The sequence below is a fragment of the Populus alba genome, chromosome 3 (genome assembly GCF_005239225.2).
Source record: "Populus alba chromosome 3, ASM523922v2, whole genome shotgun sequence".
Classification (NCBI taxonomy): Eukaryota; Viridiplantae; Streptophyta; class Magnoliopsida; order Malpighiales; family Salicaceae; genus Populus; species Populus alba.
In genome coordinates this window covers 20,669,313-20,687,845 of record NC_133286.1, presented here as the reverse complement: position 1 = coordinate 20,687,845, position 18,533 = coordinate 20,669,313, and the positions used below count along the sequence as shown (strand labels likewise).

Here is an 18,533-nt window from a genome sequence, read left to right as displayed (position 1 = left end):
GGAGTGGATCATAAAGTATTAATTCTTAATCAAATCAAAATAAAATTTATATTAACTTAGGCATGCAAAAATATTGGAAATTCATATTACACTTGAGATGTACATTTAAAATATGAATAGGGAATAGAGTTATTTTAATTATTACTTTTGATTTAACTATACACATTACTTTCAAAACTAAAAATACGCGTTACCATACCATTTAATAATTTTTTAAGAGTTTATTTTCTCATTGACATTTTAAGATTTTAGTAATAGTTAGAAAATGAGGTACGTACAAGAAAGAGAAGATGTTATAAAAATGGGAGTGGAAGTGGAAATATTGGGGAAATGTAGGGACTAAAATGCACTTTTCCAAATAAAAATGTTCTGTGCTCGAGATTTATCCAATCAAAACCATACCCTAAAATACAAAAATCTAAAGCATTCCACATCTATCCTACCCAACCCAAAAATTATCCATTCTAGCACACACTTCAGAAACTGAAGCAGAAAACATGAAAACTATTTATTTATTTATTTATTTTACTTGTAGTTAATGCATTCAGAGAGTCAGTTCCTCCCTCCCCGCCACCATTTTGAGAAGGAATGCAAAAACCCATCCATGCAGGTAGGTCAAAGGTCAGTAGTCAATTAAAATGGTGATATTGTCCTAAAGAAATGTTCCTCTTGAGCTCAACCTCTGCATTTCTCCGCATTCTGCAATAACACATGGCGGTTTTGGTCGGTTGTTGGGTCCTGTTGCCACATTCTCTATCTTTCGAATAACCTAAAGACCATCTCCAAGCACCCTCTATATAACGACAGAAAACGAATTATCATAGCGAGGTCGAAGAAACACAGGAATCTCAGAAGTAGTTGTCGGAGCTAAAAGGGGGAGATTAAAACACAGAAACTGCATGCTTAGCTTTTCAAGTGTAATCATATCTGGGAGTAAATGTAGGCAGGTGAGGGGGGAAACAACTAAGTGCAAATTTAAAGATAGGACGCGCAAGCAGCTAGCTTAATGGGGCAATATGAAGTTAATATATTCACCGCCATGCTTACTAAAATTTCCAATCCACCAAACTGGAAAACTTGAAATGCCAGAAAAAGGCCCATTCAAGGCTTGATCACACCTCTTCACGTACACCAATTTATTTCATACTTTCAGAACATCTAACAGCCGAGAGAGACAGAGTACCTGACAACCATTGGTATTTGGCCCACTATTTGCCTGCAAATGGAACAATGAGGCCTTCGTTGTTAGTGATAAAGCAGTCTTCAAATTCAAATGGTAATGATAGTTGATTATAAATCTACATAGGCTTTCATAGATATTTTGGGAGCTTGTGTTTAGAGAATTTGAGGATTTTCATTTGAAGTCATTTAGAGACTGGACACTGATGAAGATGAAATCCTTGTCGCAACAAAAAACCGGTCATGATTCTTCAAGTTACCCCATCAAAGTTAGTATTTCTACCCATGGTGTTCTCCAAATAAACATAATATGAAAAGCATCATAACGAAATTTGAGACATCTCAGAGGTATTCTTGGCTCTTGCACCTTCACTCATATTGACCTCATAGATTCCAAGCAATATACAACTCTAACAAGGACTTTAATCTTGAGAGTTTTTATGAAGCTGGCAACAAGCAGTCGAATCACATGGGTACTATCCCCTCTTAAGTTTTTCCCCTACGATTAGATTTAAATCAAGCCATTCCATCTATTCTTTTATCACTAAAACAGAAATATGCTATGCGAGATCCCCATTAAGAAACTCCACCTCCTATACACAAGAATTATCCAAAGGAAGTTAAGAAAATAAACTATTACTAACTCAAAAAAAGAATGAACCTCATATGCACTTGAGGTCATGACCTAGCGGAGAAAGGAACTTGTTCCTTTTCTTTTTACTTGGATTCGATTCTTTTTATGCATGTTTATCACTTCTGTGGTACTTTATCTGTCTATTGGGTTTTTATGGTGTTCAATGAACCCGAGAATTAATCGTGATATACGTAAATTAGCGCGGACACCTCAGAGTATAAAAAGAAGAAGAAGAAGAATGAACCCCATATCTTACCTATCTTAACGATAAAATTTCAAGTCAATAAAACTAAGTTTCCAAAACAGACTTACTGGTTATACACCACAGGACCTCACAAGTTATTAAAGCGTCAAATTATTTGTGACGACTAGCAGAGAAAAATCTAAGAGGAGAATCGAAGAAATGATATAAGCCATATAAATGCATTATCTTCTAATAGCAACAAGAAAAGCAAAAATCACCCAATAGTAAGAACAAGATGGGACACATTTATATATTCCCTGCAAGTAAAAAATTCCCTCGAAGTCAGAACCTTTGAGTTCATACCAGAGTCTCCCAACCCTTTCATTCCTGCCCTTTCTCTATCCTTTAAGCTTCTATCAAGTCTAGCTCCTTCCCTGGACGTTATTATAGGGACTCGATTAAAAATCCCTACTATCCTAGAGATCTAATTGAATTTTATTGTTTTCTTAAATGACAATTTATGAATACTTTAGGGACTGACTTTGAATTTACTCTTGAAGAGTTTGTACGAAAGGGAAGCATATTGCAAACACACGAGTTAATTGTAACTCATCACTTGTGAGTAAGCTCCACGAAACAATGCCAGCCCTCACTCTCTCTCGCCTACACTCATATTTTGCGCACAGCACAAAGTCATGGCAAGCAACGACTAACAGAACTCAACGAAGCAGATAAAGCAGTAAATCGGGCAAGAATCTGATTCAGAATTCGAAGAAGAAAACGAAGACTGGGACGACTGGGGAGAAGAAGACCGACAGTGAAAGTGGAGGAAACGACAAGCCATTCACGTGAAGGACGTGAGCATGTTTATCAGATCAAAAATCCCTTTTGTTTTATGCCCTGAACTTTGAAAGTGAATAGTAGCATAATTTTCACATCTGCTCTCCTGCAGGTGTGTCTGTGGTGCTGGCTATCTTCCATGTAGTGGGACTGGGAGGTGAGGAGAAAGTCCCGCGATAACTTTGAGTCTTTGACGGAGATGATGCTGAGCCTGAGCAGGTCCTCATGGAATCTTTTTCATAGAAGGGAATCCAATTCTATGAATCTGCCGCCCTAGTGTTGTTTCCGTGTCAAATCAACATGATATCTTGTTTGTAATGCAAAATTAGAAAGGTAATACAGATCAAATAAATTACAGAGAAAAAATAGCATAACAAAAGCTATGAATATAAAATCTGAAAACTCAAATGCTTGCAAAACTTACTTGAAAATATAAATTTCATTATTTAGTTTCTTCTAGCACCATATTTGCCAATATTCTTTTTCTTCTTTTTTTTTGTTCTTGTTGAGATTCCATTTATCTTCAACCATCTTAAGAAACCATGCAGGTTTTTTTTTTATTCTAAATTAACACAACATATCCTGTTGCAACCATGAACACAAATCAACATCCATACCTTATTGTCACAGCTTTCCATCCAAATCCATCTCCAACTAATGTTGAATCATCTCTTTCATTAACGCTTGATGGCTGCAATGATGGTGCCTCATCACAGTAGCATTCTTTTAGTACTTGAAATCCACATAAACCCAAGTTTCCTTCAAATGAGCTTGCATTAAAGGTGTTGAATTGCTCTCCACTTGGTATGAGCCCCTCGAGTTGGTTACGTGAAACGCTTAAGATTGCAAGAAATGTTAGAGCCTCCAGCTGCATTGGAATCCTTTCGATAAGTAAATTTGAAGATAGATCTAATGACTCCAAATTAGTTAAAATTCCCAATGATGATTTGATATGACCTATTAGGAAATTATAAGAGAGGTTGAGCTATTGGAGTGCTATAAGCTTTCCGATTATCTTTGGAATCTCTCTGGTGAAATTGTTATTTGACAAAATCAAGTGCTCTGATGGTACTTTGGATCTTCGTAAACTCAATTTTTACACCTTTCCATGTCATTTCTATGGAATAGACATAACCAGTGTAATTTGTTGTCCCCATGTAAATCATCTTTTGATCTGAGGCCATCTTACTGCAAGACTATTGAAATACCCAGTTGGCAATGGCCTATTAAAATTGTTGTCAGAGATGTCAAAAATCTGTAATTTAGAGAAGGAATTATATGCAGTCGGACCCTTCACAAAACCTTGGAGTTTATTGGATTTTAGGACAAGAATTTGGAGCTTTGGAAGTGTTTCTAGAAAGTAGGGAAATGTATCCTCAATCTTATTGTTGCCAAGATCAATAACTTCCAACATTGTGCAGTTAATGATAGACGTTGGAATTTTTCCTTCTAATTCATTTCCATTGAGGTTGAGATATTTCAAGCTATTATCCTTTGAAAATGTTGAAGGGATAGTGTCTTGAAGATTGTTGATGCCTAGATGCAATACTGAGAGCATGTTGCTGAAGTTCCTCAAACATAGTGGCGTAGAACCACTCAAGCTGTTGTTGGACAAGTCCAGAACCTGAAGGAATCTCAGTTTGCAAATAAAAGAAGAAATCTCACTTGTCAATTTACTATTGGACATAAAAATAAAGGCTGTCAAATTCTTTTGTTTGAAAATTGAACTTGGGATCGGACCATGCAAGTGGTTATTGCTCAAATCAAGGGATCTCAATGAATTGTGTTGGAGTTCACTTATATTGCCTACGAGATTATTGTTACGAAGGTCAAAATATTGTAAAGAAGGAAAAGCAAACAAAAAGGATGGCATTGTTTCATTGAACAAGTTATTGGATAAAGATAGAGATTGTAGAATTGAAAGGGTATTTAATTGAGAATGGATAAGATCTACTAGTTAATTATTTGGTAAATTTAAATTTAAAAGATTGACTAGGCTATCCAAATAATCTAGAACTTGACTCATAAATTTATTGGAAGAGATACAAGGAACATAGTTGTACAAGATTTCAAAGTGATGATGAGATCTGATTGCTCAAATTGTTACTTGAGAGGTCTAAATAGATGAGCTACGTGAGATTACCAAGTGATGATGGGATCTGACCTTTTAAATTGTTACTTGAGAGGTATAAAGAGGTGAGTTGTGTAAGATTTTCAAGTGATGATGATATTTGACCGCTCAAATTATTATTTGAGAAATATAAAGAGGTGAGCTGTGTAAGATTTACAAGTGATGATGAGATCTAACCGCTAAAAAATAAGACATGATTATTATTATTATTATTATTATCCTGTAAGAAGATTTATCGAAAAAACGATAAGATAAAAAAAAATATTGATAATTATGCTAAAAGTGTCAGTACATTTAATTGAATATTACAAAATATATCAAATCTAGATATTAGCTAAACAATGCAATAAATAATTTTAATTAGCATATGTGGTTTAAATTTAAATTATTTTTTAAATGTATATATTTTATTAATTTTAAATTTCAACTATAATAAAAGAATTAATTTTCAAAAATGTCATTAAATAATTATAAAATTCATTAACATGATTTGAAAGCAACCATCAACATGAAATAACACTTAATTGAATATTCATCTCACATTTATTTTGAATAACAAAAATTAATAATCAAATATTCACGACTCTTTATTTTAAAAAATACAAATACGATAATATTTGTTTTAGAGCTAGCTCAGATAGTTTTCTAGCTAATTTAGGTAAAAAATAAAATAAGAGCATGTATTTGGATGCTTTAAGCAAACTTTACAAGAGTAAATGATTAGACAGATCTAATAAAAGCCCCAATCTCTATGAGTAGTTTCAATTGGGTCTCCACCATTTTTTTTTTGTCCTAAGATTTTGAACCTATTAATAAATTCTCAATAAGAGCCTTCATTAGTTTCTTTTTCACATGATTTTTCATTTTTCACAATAAATAAAATAATCTTTTCAAGATCTTCACTGAAGTGATATATCAAATTAGAAAAAAGAAACACAAACTGTTATATTTCTTTTTAAAGTTTATTGATAATGAAAAATATTTTAGTAAATTCATTTATTTTTAATTAATACGATAAAGTTAAATTAAATAATTTCTACATGACTATTTAATTATTTTGTTAACTTGAAGTAACAAAATAATCTAAGTGAGCATCCAAAAGATATGTAAGAGTCCTAATTCAGGTAAGAAAAAAGAAGAAATTAGAGACCTAATTGAAATCATCCCTATAGACTGGAGACTTTTTTGAGGTTTTCCCTAAATTATTCTTTAGTCCTTAGGGTTTTAATGAGATTACAACTTAATCCTTCACGTTATATCGCGAAAGAACCAACCTTTCCTAAGAAAACAGTGAGAGAAGCACCCTACCCTCGCCGCAACTCTCTCTTCATCCTATCAAAGCCCTTCTGTTTCCCGGAAACAGAAGCTGCGGCGGCCCCCAAATCCGATTGATTAGTGGGGTTGAGACAGAGAAATGAGAGGGATAGAGATATCATTGAATCAAACCCAAAAGATAAGGTTGCAGAGAGCTCTGAAACAGCTAGAATCTTTGTATTTGAGAGCCAACTTCAATGCTTCTGTAACTGTCGCCGATACCATCCCCGTTAGCAACGAAGACACCATCCTCAAGTATGCGCTTTTCTGTCTCTCTTTTTTCCTTGAACTTCTTATTTTATGTTTTGTTAAAGTATCTAACTTTCTTGTGTTTAAATGAAGGGGTCATGGCACCTCTGAGCGCGACGGAGAAGTGGTGGCGACGCTCTGTGGTGTGGTGGAGCGTGTTAACAAATTAGTGTATGTTCGCACGTTGCGTGCCAGGTATAATCACATTACTTCCATTCATCATTGTTTTATAATGGTAAAATAAAATAAAATAAATTACTTATTATTGACTGTTAGGTACAAGCCAGAGATTGGAGATATCATAGTGGGGCGTGTTGTTGAGGTATTATTGGAATTTGGAAGAGTGAAAATGATTTTCATTCGTTCATGGGTCTTATGGGTTTTATTTTTTTTAATTATCTTGAATATATCAATGTTTTCCAGGTAGCGCAAAAGCGGTGGAAATTGGAAATTAATTTCAGCCAAGATGCTGTTTTGATGCTTTCTTCTATGAATTTACCTGATGGGATTCAGGTATCAACCCTCTCATTATTATGCTTCTTTTAGATGCATATCTTTGGTACTGATTTTGTATCTTGATGTACAAAGTCATTCGATATTTAAAGACCATGTTGGAAACATAAGAGAAAGGTCGATCATAATAACATCTTTGGATGATTGAAATGGAGATGAAAGGAGTTGTTGTGTAAATTGGTTTGCTTTTCCTGAATATTTGGCAAACTGAAAGAAGAACCGCAGCTTCCTCTGCGTATCTTTTGTTCAATTGCAATAATGGTTTGTGTTGAAACACTAGCAAATTCCTCACCGACTGCGTACGTTGATATTGTCAAAGCTTGCTTTAAAATTTGAAGGACGGCAGGCTTAAAATGATTTATAGTCTTGTGTGATTCTGTCACAGTATACTCCTGCTTCTCGAGTTTTGATGAGGAGGAGAGGTATTCTATGAGAATTGTACTATAGAACTTTGTTTTGTAACGTGATGTCCCCTTTATGGGATCCCTGGAAATAAAATTTCAAGAATGGTCCTACCATTTAGCACTTCTATTTTGCATGAAATGGCCACTTATGCACAATGGCTTAAACCTGCAACCTCTTGGTTACATGCCCAAGCCACTTTCTATTGCACTATCCTATGGCCCTTCCATATCTACACGTCCTTGATCCTAAAATATTTTATTTGGAATTCTGGATGAAATGCGTTTGAGAAGCTGGGAATACATGTTCTATCTGTTCATATTTAGGATCTGAAATGGGCTTTATTTCTTGCTTTGCTAATATGTGCGCATTCAATATCTTTGATTGCTAGAGGCGGCGAACTGCATTGGATGAACTCAACATGCGCAGTATTTTTGAGGAGAATGATGTTGTGTGTGTAAGTCTGTTGTCATGCATTGTTGATTTTCCTGCATGATCGACCAATGTTTTACCAAAAAGTCAAGCAAATGCATAGGTAAATGTTATAAGCAACTATCTTTTTTCTCATTTTCAGGGTGAAGTGCGTAATTTTCAGAATGATGGTGGCATACAATTGCAAGCAAGAAGTCAGAAGTATGGAAAGGTTTGATATACATCCAAAGTGCTTTTCTATTGTGCTTTTACGGGTTGGCAAACTTTTCTGTTTTTGTCCATTACTCTATTATAAAGAATCACAAATTGAAGGGTACTATAATTGTGTCCTTTAAAATGTCCACTTAAACTAGTCCTTCACATAGAAATTGACCACTAAGCTGGACAACTCCCCACAAGGTGGAGGCAGGAAAAAGATAGTGAAAATGATATCAATGTCAACCCTAAAGAGAAAATTCATGTTAATAATATTTTTAATCCCCATGAGGATATCTGGCATAACCATCTATAAGTATGATGATATTAACAGGATATAAGGAAAATTAATGGAAAAGAGAAAAAAATAAAATTGGCATTTTGGGAGTTTTTGGGTATTAATTTAACACGCTAATGTTATTGCCTGCTCTGTCTTTTTTTTTTTTTTCTCTCCTGAAAATGTAGTTCTTATCTATTATCTCTGATAATCAGACAGTCAATCCTGTCCTTCTCTTCCCCTAGCAATACATCTCAGTTGAAGTCAATATTCAGCGTAGTCTTTCGTTTTATTTTTTGCCATTTTCATCATTCTTGTTCATAGTGATATTTTTATGCATGACAGCTTGAGAAGGGTCAGTTGCTCACGATTCCACCATATCTAGTGAAAAGACAAAAACATCATTTCCATCATTTGGAACAGTATGGAGTTGACCTGATACTAGGATGTAATGGGTTCATTTGGGTTGGTGAGCATGTCGATGCCAGGGACTGTATTGTAGAGGATCAACTAAACAATACTGAACAACAATTCACCAAATCAAATACAACCAAAGAAATGCCACTAGAGACAAGGCGGAGCATATGTCAGATAGCAAATGCTATCCGTGTCTTGTCAATTTTAGGCTTTAATGTAACTTTAGAAGTTATACTGGAGACTATTGACTTGAGCAGCACACTGAATCTTGGAATAGATGAGATGCTTGGGCCAGAGTTCCATGTTTTGGTAGCAGAGAGAGAAGCTGAACGCCGCACATCGATGACAAAAAGGAAGGGGTGACACTGTCATTGGAAACCTAAGTATACATGGAGTTGTGTTTTTCCTTCTCTTCAGGGGTAGGATGAGTGTGCTGTAGTGAAAGAGGATTTGTAAATTTGACAAAATTGTTGCTCAGCATCAAAGCAATTCATCTTGACAAATTTTGATCATTTTGCCTCATCTGCGCAGCTCAGATTGATTATATTATCATGTTTGTTTCATTGATCCATTATATTTGAAACGCCTCACTGCAATTACATTATCTTTCAGCATGCTAGTAAGCTGTGATAAACTAATCTGCAAAATGCAGGGGAGAGTATAAAATGCCTGTTGGAGTGTATTGATTTCCTCTCCAGAAGTGTAATTTTAACTGACAGATTTTGTTACGGGTCTCTTTGCTATGGGTCATAAGAGCTTTCTACTTTCTTGAGAAACTTGCATCACCCATGTCAGGTGTGGATTATTGCCGCGTGAGGTTCAACATCATGGCCATATGAGTTGTCCCAACTCTGAGGTACGCCCTCTATATACCGATCTCCTTTCTGAAAACCCCGTCTATTCGATTGTCAGAGAAGAATCCAATCGAATTGAAAGCGAGATGGACATCGAGGATAGTTCATCAAAAACTCAAGACATCAGAAGGGGAAATTTTGAGCAGATGCCAATTGATTTAGAAAGAGGGAGAGCCAGAAAAATAGAAAGGGGTAGTGAAAAATCAAACATGGCAGAGTTCAGATTATTCAACCAGCAGCTCCCCTTTCTCCTCTTCGATGAAGAGATGGACATTAATGTTTTCTGTAGAGCTTGCCAACTACCTGTTGGGGGATTAACCTATACTCGTACTTCTTGTGACATCCTCCTTCACAAAACATGCGTCGATTTCCCTCAAGAGATTCAGCATCCACTTCATGACTGTGAAGACCATCTCATACTCATGGCACAGGAACACTCTTATAAATGCATGGCATGTGATCTGAATTGTTTTGCCTTTTCATTCCATTGTAACTCCTGCAAATTTGAGGTGGACTTTTCATGTTCTTCGATTCGTGGTCTCCACAAAAGTGAAGGTCCTGACCCCAAAAACTACAAGCATGACAGCCATGAACATTTTTTGGGTATTGTATACTGCAGAGAGACTGTACAAGAAATCCCTGACCGTCGTAGTAAAAAGACTAGAGTAAGATTTGGTGATATCCCTCCTTGCAATGCTTGTGTTCATCCTTGCCAAGGCCTTGCTCTGGGATGTAATGAATGCGACTTCCACCTGCACTTCAGTTGTGCTAACTTGGAATCTACCATCAAACATGAATGCCACTATGATCCTCTAAGATCATAGTGGATCTATTATTGTGCTGAATGCCAATTTCCAGTCCATCTAAGCTGTGTGAATTCCTCTATAGGAAAGGTGGTGGTCTTCGTGAGAATCCAGCTCAAAGCTTACTAAGATCTGCTTGGAAAAATGCTTCTACTTACTTATGAATTTGAAGTGTAGGAGAACAATGGAGTTGATTACAGTGAAAAAACCAGGAGATCTTAATGAAGTTCAACACTGTATTTCAGATTTCCCCAGTACATCAGATTATTCTTCATTTGCTGATATGTTTGATTATTTTTTATTACCTCAAATCATACTAATTACACCCAATTTGGGATTCGAATTGACACAAGATTCGAGTGATGGGTCTAGCACCAGATTATATATGTATGAATTTCTAATACAATATCTCCAATGATCACAAATTTATTAGCAGCCATGATTATTAAATTCAATGAAGACAGTGTGTGTGAGTGTGATAATAATTGTTTTATTAAATATTTTTATTTAAAATTTTATTTTAATTTTTAAAAATTATTTTTATTTAAAATTTTATTTTTAATTTTTAAAAATTATTTTTAACATCAATATATAAAAATAATCTAAAAATACTAAAAATATATAATAAATTTTAAATTTTTTTGAAATTACTTTTAAAATATAAAAATAAACCAAATTAAAAGAATAATATGAAATCAGTTTTATAATTATCTTGCTAAATTAACTTGTGAGTCATGAGATCACAAATTTATTTATTTTTTATTTTTAAGGAATAAATAAAACAATCAATTTCTCCTTTTAATTTCTTAGGAATTCGACCATTTCAACGATTAAGTCAAGATGGTTTGATCAAATCTTGACTCCAAACAGTCCAGTAACTTGTGCAATTAAATCATAAACCTAGAAATTCAAACATTAGGTTATTACGTCAACCTATGATCAGATTTTATTTCTTACACAATATCTCCAACTATCACAAATCTACTGGCAATCGTAATGGTTAAATTCGATGAAAAGATGATCCAGTTAAGTGTTATATTTATTGTTTACTATATTAATTTGGAGTCATCAGATTAATATACATTTTTTATTTTTAGGTAAAAGAGTGTCCAGAAGAAATATAATTGGACCCATGTTTTTTAAAAAATTTAATTTTTTTAACTAAAAATTAATTTTTTTGGTATATTTTGAATAGTTTTGGATAGTTTTGATGCGCTGATTTTAAAAATAATTTTTTAAAAAATATATTATTTTAATGTATTTCGGTAAAAAACACTTTAAAAACAACCACAATCACATTTCTAAATAGACTATATATATAAAAAAAAATTAATTTTCCTTTTTTATTTTTTTTCTAGGTAGGATTTTGACCATTTCAATCAACATGGTTTAATCAAATTTTAGATTTAAGCAGTCTAGCAACTTGTGCAAATAAAAATGAGTTTAGTATTATAATGTGAAGTATATTTTAAAATTATATTTTACTTGAAATTATATTAGAATAATTATTTATATTTTTTTTATTTTTAATATCAATACATTAAAATTATTAAAAATATCACTTTAATATTTTTTCAAACCAAATATAATTTTTAAAACGCAACTTCAAACATAAAATAACTAATGTCTTAAATCACAAATGTAAAACCTAAAAATTTAAATTATCTTGTCAACTCATTGGACTAGGTTAGATCTTATAAATTTGAGCAGCTAAATCATTAACAGCCTTCTAAATTTATTATTATTAATCTCTATGTATGTAATTGTAAGGGCAACAATTACATAATTAGAAACAAAAATCTCAAATACACTTCTTACGCTGTTTGAAAATATAATTGTGATTGTTTTTTAAAATATTTTTTATTCAGAAATATATTAAAATAATTTTTTTTTAAAAAATTATTTTTAATATTAGTACATCAAATCTAAAAACACCAAAAAAATTTATTAATTTAAAGAAAATAAAAAAATAAATTTTTTTTTAATTTTTTCAAAAATACTTTTAAAACATAAAAATAAAAATTATTAATTTCTCAAATAAGCCAAAAAAAAAAAAAAGTGTCAAGCAAGACAGAAAACAGGAATCAATTCATGCCAAGCAAATAAAATCTTCCATGGGCCCATCAATACAACACAAAAATATCCAACTGCACAATTCTTTCATTAACTTAAAAACTTGTTTTTTTATATTTTTATTTTGAAAATACAAAAATCTGTTAAAAAATTATAATAAAGATCAATTCATTTTATATTTCTATCTTTATTTTTTTTTAATAATATATATTTTTATTTTTTTATATTGGCCTCACCAAATATAAACTCATAGAAATAAAAAAAAAGCACAAAAAAATAAAGAAATAAAGAAAGAACTCTCCAATTGTTGTTGCCATACAAAATTCTCTCACACAAACAAAACATCAAATATCTTAACTCCCTGACATCAACTGACAATGTTAAACCATTCCAATTCGGACACGTGTCCACGCAGTTTTTTCTGCCTTTTTCTTATTTGGGCCCCACTCAAATTCATTTTCAAGAAATTTAAAAACAGTTTCTAAATGAGGAAACAAATAATTGCATGAATATTAATCATCGATTGATGCCATAAGTGATAAAAAATAAAATGTTTGTTTTTTCTGATAAATTCGAGCCATATTATTTTAATATAATATTTATTGAAAAATTTATATAATTATTAATTTTATGATTTATAAATTAATTAAAATAAATATAAATTAACTCGGAATATTTATATTAATAAAAAAATTAAAATAATTCCATGCATATTATTTTGTTTGCTTTCAAAACTTATTCCAAATAAGTGTTTCAAATAATCTCATAGCCAATATTTTATTTGGAATTAGTAAGTACGATCATTTTTTTTTCTAATATTAATTTTCTATATCATATTTTAAATAAATCATTTAAACTTGAATTGGAATAATTACAAGAACTTATATTTTTTTTCTAAAATTTGTAATCTTTAAATGATAATATAAAGCAAACTCATTAATTATTTGGAAAATTGATTTGATAATTTTTTTTGGATAAAAAATAGAATATCATTAATCTAATTATATATTACTGTAATATAATTAATATTAAATGAAAACTATGTAAAAAAAAAAAAAAACAGATTCTCTTATAAGCATAACCTCCCTCGCTCTCTCACATTTCCAAATCACACCAGGTTTATTCTCCTTCTTTCTCTAGCATTTATTTCTTTGCTGATGTTAAAAGAGATATAACTGGTGTATTAAGAACCGTATATTTATACGTATAAGTGATTAATTACTGTTATTGGTGTGTATAGGTGGGCTGAATAGAGGAAGATCTGATGTACTTGCAGGTGGATCTTAATTATACACAAGATCATGATGGCCCTTGAAAATAAAGGTATGATTATGCTCTGTTTTGTTGTGTTTTCTCTTCTGGGTTTTGTTTGTTTTTCTGAATTTTGAAAACTTTTGATCTGTTTCGAGTGTTATTTCAATTATATGTGTGGTAGTGTAATCTGTTTTTTTTTGTTTGTGATCATGTTATTTGATCGATTTTCTATAATGGGTTTTGTTTACAATGGAGAATTGAATTGTAAAGTTGGAGACTTGAGGGATTTTTTGAGTGCTGGTTACTGGTTGATCATCACTGTAGTGCAGTTTAGTTTTGTGATATAACATGGTTGGTGAATGTGTTGTGGTGTTGTTGCGTGATTTGGTAGCTGGTGAGGTAATTGCTACTTGAATGTTTTTAAATTCTTGTGGAGTGGAGGATGTGTGATTTTATGTTTTGCAGAGATTTGGATATTAGTGAGGAATTGTGTGATTTGGATATTTAGGTTTTTGGTAGATAGAAATTGCACGAAGTGTTCAAGTGGTGGCATTCTATGCATATGTGTGATTTGAAATTTATTGCATGTTGAGTTGATGTCAATGTAGCTTTCCACATCTAGAGCCTAGGTTCAGAAAAGGTTTTGGAGAAAGTTGAATGAAACAGTTTCAATGCTGGCCCTGGCATGGTCCTATACCAGTTTAATCATGATCCTATCATCTGCTGATTTAAGTGTGTACAATCGGTGCAGTTTACTTCTTCTAATGTCATTGACCTACTCGATTAGCTACTAAAGTACATTTTAGGTATCCAACTACAGAAGCATGTGTAGAATGTGAATACCTTGTCAATTTGATTGGCACTTAAAGTGAAAATCTTGTGCAAGCTCATTAGCAAACTAATAAACCTTTGACAAAAGGATATCTTTGGGGAATTAGTGTAATGAGCATAGATTAGTTCCCCTCACGCAATCTCATTCAAGGTAGAATCCAGTTAAAAACCTTAATTTGTTCATCCTCGACAATAATCCAAGAATCCTGGTAAAATCAGCCAAACAAGGTGACTTATTCATTTTGTGAGAGATGAAAAACCACTTCAGACCTTCAAGCCTGTACATCTCCATCTGCAGCTGGAAACTTACTTCTCCATATCTGAAAGAAGGTAAGAAATCCACATATTTTCAAACCAAATGGAGTGTCATTGAATTCATCAAGACAAGATAGAGTGATGTGAAACTGGTTGGGAAGGTCCAACAAATTTTAATTAATTAGGTCCATCCTCAACACAGGTCATTCCTTTCGGGACAATGTTCTCTCTAAGAAAATAAGAATTAATGCTTTAACCATTTGCTTCATTATCTACCTAAAAAACGCTTCTTTCTCCAGAATTTTGTCAAAATCAATGGCTTGTTTTTAAGAAACAACTTTGTGAAGCTACTTGTTGTGGCCTCTTGAAAATGTGCATGTTGTATGTTATTTATGTTTGGTAGAAGGGAAAGACCTTGGTGTTTTGAATTCATATGATAGTGCTTTAGCATCTAGATGCATTATTGTGGTTTGGATGATGATGCTAATTGATACCACACCACTTAAAGGAGCAATTTCTGGATCTCTCTCTCTTTGTGTTGTCTAGGGATAAGGAGGCTTTGGTTACCTTTTATTCGGACTTTTGCTTCAGGAAGATGTCATGGGATGTATCGTATACTTGGAATGCTGAAGATTGTGAGGTGTTCACTTGAATGGCTACACAATTGTGTACAGATAAGAGGAAATATTCCTACTCTTTTTTTTTCTGACTAGAGTAGAAGGGATGTACAAGGAGGGCTGTTGAGGGGAAGAGTTGCTTCTGACTTATTTTAGATGGTTGGTTTTAACTCCGTACTTTTGTCTAGTATATAGAAGATTTTGTTTTTCATCATAGATTTGGTGGATTAATCTTTTGCAACTGGAATTCTTAGTTTTGTGGTTGGAACCCATTCTGTTGTCCTCTGGTAAAGTTTTTGGTTATCCCAGAAGAAAGATAAAGGCAGCAGTAAATGCTCATGTCACTAGATATTATGGTCCAGATTATCCAGCCAATTGTTACTATGCTTTACTTGTTTCTTATCTCACATCCTTTAGTATTATCTACAAAGGCTTTGCTTTACCATTTTCTGTGTATATGCAGTTGTCTATCCATGTAGCAGCATTTTGTTTTTGTTTCTCTTTTCTTTTTTCCTTTTCGTGTTTTTTCCATCTTTGGCACTTTTTTTGCATGTGCTGTGTTTTCTCAATACATTATTATTTTCCAAAAAATGTGTATTGGAGGCTTTCCTGGGATTCACGCACTTGGTATTTCTTGTTTGTTTCACTGTTTGTCAGAACTGTTAAATATGGTTGATGATGACAGATTATTAAAATAAAATTTTCTCAAGTGTTTGCTGTTTTTCATTTCTTCTTGACAGAAACTATGCAAAGGAGCTGTGAGGCCTCCTTAAAATGCCTCCAAATCAAGGGATTCCCTTATGGGAATACCTTTGAAAGCTTTCCTGGGTTTAAAAAAGAAATTGGTGCTCACCCAGGCAGGGATTTTGTTGAACCAGTTCACTCACTAAGCAGCGAGTTTCTTGAACTTCCAAGTGAATTTCAGAACAAACCTGCCTACCATCATGATTTTGGCTCATGGTCTACCTTTTATCCAGACTCTCAAAAGATGAATTGTTTTGAAAGCCAATTTTATCCCTTTCCTTTGGAGACTCGATTTCAGTATGCTCCTTTCAATATGTTTTCTCAAGGTTATCCATGTGAGATCCAGTTACAAGATTTTCAGTATTTTGTGGTCATAGACTTTGAGGCTACTTGTGACAAGGAAAGAAATCCTCATCCACAAGAGATAATTGAGTTTCCATCTGTCATTGTGAGCAGTGTCACTGGCCAACTAGAAGCGTGTTTTCAGACATATGTGCGGCCAACATGCAATCAGCACCTGAGTGATTTCTGCAAGGATCTGACTGGTATCCAGCAAATCCAGGTTTGTTTGGAATTCCTTTTACTTTTTAGAAAAGAGTACTATGTATGTGTTTCTTGGAATGTCTATCAACAGTGTTCAATTTACATTGTACTAGGTTAGGTAGGTCGACTGTCCCTTTGAAAGACCAGATAGTGCATGACTAGAAAATTTATATTACCCTGGGAGTGATCACCGACATTTACTTTATGAGGAGAGAGAGACAAATGGAAGAGAGAGAAAATTGAATTGGGATACCTCCCTGGAAAAGATGGTTTTATAATTTCCACAATGGCATGAAATAGGTTTTTTCACTTTCTCCATCTGCTTTTTGTCTCTTCCTTGTAACTCTCTATCTCCTCATGGAGTATTGTTAGTTACTCCTGTGGAAATATAAAATTTCTCGTTAAACACTATCTCTCTTAGGTTTTGCGATGTGAATTATTTTATTACTTTGAATTGCAAGCTGGCCACACTTTTTAAACTGTTGCTTACTTCAACTAGTTTCTTAGAATTTTCTTTATGTTAATCTCTTCTAAACTTTTTGATGAACATCATGTTGCCTCTATCTTATTCTTGTATTTCTGTGCGGCTCCAGGTGGACAGAGGTGTTACCCTCAGTGAGGCACTCCTCAGGCATGATAAATGGCTTGAGAATAAAGGGATAAAAAATACTAGCTTTGCTGTGGTGACATGGTCGAACTGGGATTGTCGGGTGATGTTGGAATCTGAGTGCCGATTCAAGAAGATCAGGAAGCCTCCTTATTTTAATCGGTAAATGATCACATAAAAACTTGTAGATTTGAACCATTCCATTATAAATATATTTGAATTTCTGCGCAAATTATTCTTCATTGTGAATGAATTGGAACTCTGTTTCTTTTTTTTTTTTTGTCGATATGTCAAAAGTGCCTCTGACATGATATTCTTTTTCCTTTTTCTTACATTTGTCAGATGGATCAACTTAAAAGTTCCTTTCTGTGAAATATTTGGTGGTGCAAGATGTCTGAAGGAGGCTGTTGAGATGGCAGGCCTAGAATGGCAGGGCCGTGCTCACTGTGGACTGGATGATGCCAAAAATACTGCTCGGCTGCTTGCCCTACTCATGCATCGGGGTATCAGATTCTCCATCACCAACTCACTGATGTGGAACACAACTGACAGTTCATTGCCATGCAAGCAGTCCCCTGAGAACCTGTCCTTTTCACCACATCAACCCCAAAAGCTGAAGGAAATGCCTATTCCTGTTTTCCCATATCACCCCTTTTGTTTCTGTGGGGTGAAAAGCAGCAAGGGAATGGTTCGAAAGCCTGGACCGAAGCAAGGTAGCCTGTTCTTTGGCTGTGGCAACTGGACTGCCACTAGAGGTGCCCGCTGTCATTACTTTGAATGGGCATCTCCTTGACTAAGATTATGGAAAACCTGTTTAGCTTTGGACTCCGCGTCCTATATTCTGTCAGGATGCACTGTGAAAAAAATGACAAAAAAAAAAGAAGAGAAGATTGAAAGTAATGTAGTAGGTTGTCTCCTAGTGAACAAACTATAAATAGTTGGCTCAATTGGTGGAGGGTTTGGGAAACATCAGAGTGGTAGGAGAGCTGCAACCTGTAAAGCTGACTTGTTGACTGGAGAACAAATTGGTAAATGTTTGATGGGTAGTTAGGATGATGCTTTTTACGTGCATGGACATGCTAAGTTATTGTTATGATAAATAACCCGTGAGATAGGGACAATTCGATTTCCTATACATCTCTAATGGGAGCGGATAGAGTTGCTTGCCCAAATTTCTCATATCTG

General features: G+C 33.7%; 3 protein-coding genes and 1 pseudogene across 4 annotated transcripts; 3 read left to right on the top strand and 1 right to left on the bottom strand.

Moving 5' to 3' along the window:
• Positions 1–2,815: 2,815 nt before the first annotated feature.
• On the bottom strand, positions 2,816–5,163 carry LOC140955445 (uncharacterized; annotated as a pseudogene).
• Positions 5,164–6,241: 1,078 nt separating this feature from the next.
• LOC118054225 (exosome complex component RRP4 homolog) lies at positions 6,242–9,279 on the top strand. The gene is made up of 7 exons (XM_035065708.2): positions 6,242–6,537; positions 6,625–6,726; positions 6,808–6,853; positions 6,955–7,044; positions 7,838–7,903; positions 8,021–8,089; positions 8,696–9,279. Exons 1-7 carry the CDS (start codon positions 6,383–6,385, stop codon positions 9,128–9,130), a joined length of 963 nt encoding a protein of 320 aa, XP_034921599.1. The 5' UTR covers positions 6,242–6,382; the 3' UTR covers positions 9,131–9,279.
• Positions 9,280–9,707: 428 nt separating this feature from the next.
• On the top strand, positions 9,708–10,445 carry LOC118054226 (uncharacterized). The gene has a single exon (XM_035065709.2). It carries the CDS (start codon positions 9,708–9,710, stop codon positions 10,443–10,445), a length of 738 nt encoding a protein of 245 aa, XP_034921600.2.
• Positions 10,446–13,498: 3,053 nt separating this feature from the next.
• Positions 13,499–18,479, top strand: LOC118054224 (uncharacterized). 2 transcript variants are annotated; one of them, XM_035065706.2, is made up of 5 exons: positions 13,499–13,614; positions 13,738–13,820; positions 16,195–16,760; positions 17,335–17,510; positions 17,691–18,479. In XM_035065706.2, exons 2-5 carry the CDS (start codon positions 13,799–13,801, stop codon positions 18,139–18,141), a joined length of 1,215 nt encoding a protein of 404 aa, XP_034921597.1. In that variant the 5' UTR covers positions 13,499–13,614; positions 13,738–13,798; the 3' UTR covers positions 18,142–18,479. The 2 variants fall into 2 exon arrangements, with proteins under 2 accessions (XP_034921597.1, XP_034921598.1); XM_035065707.2 differs by lacking the exon at positions 13,499–13,614 and adding an exon at positions 15,384–15,613 and having other exon boundaries at positions 13,742–13,820.
• The last annotated feature ends 54 nt before the right edge of the window (positions 18,480–18,533 follow it).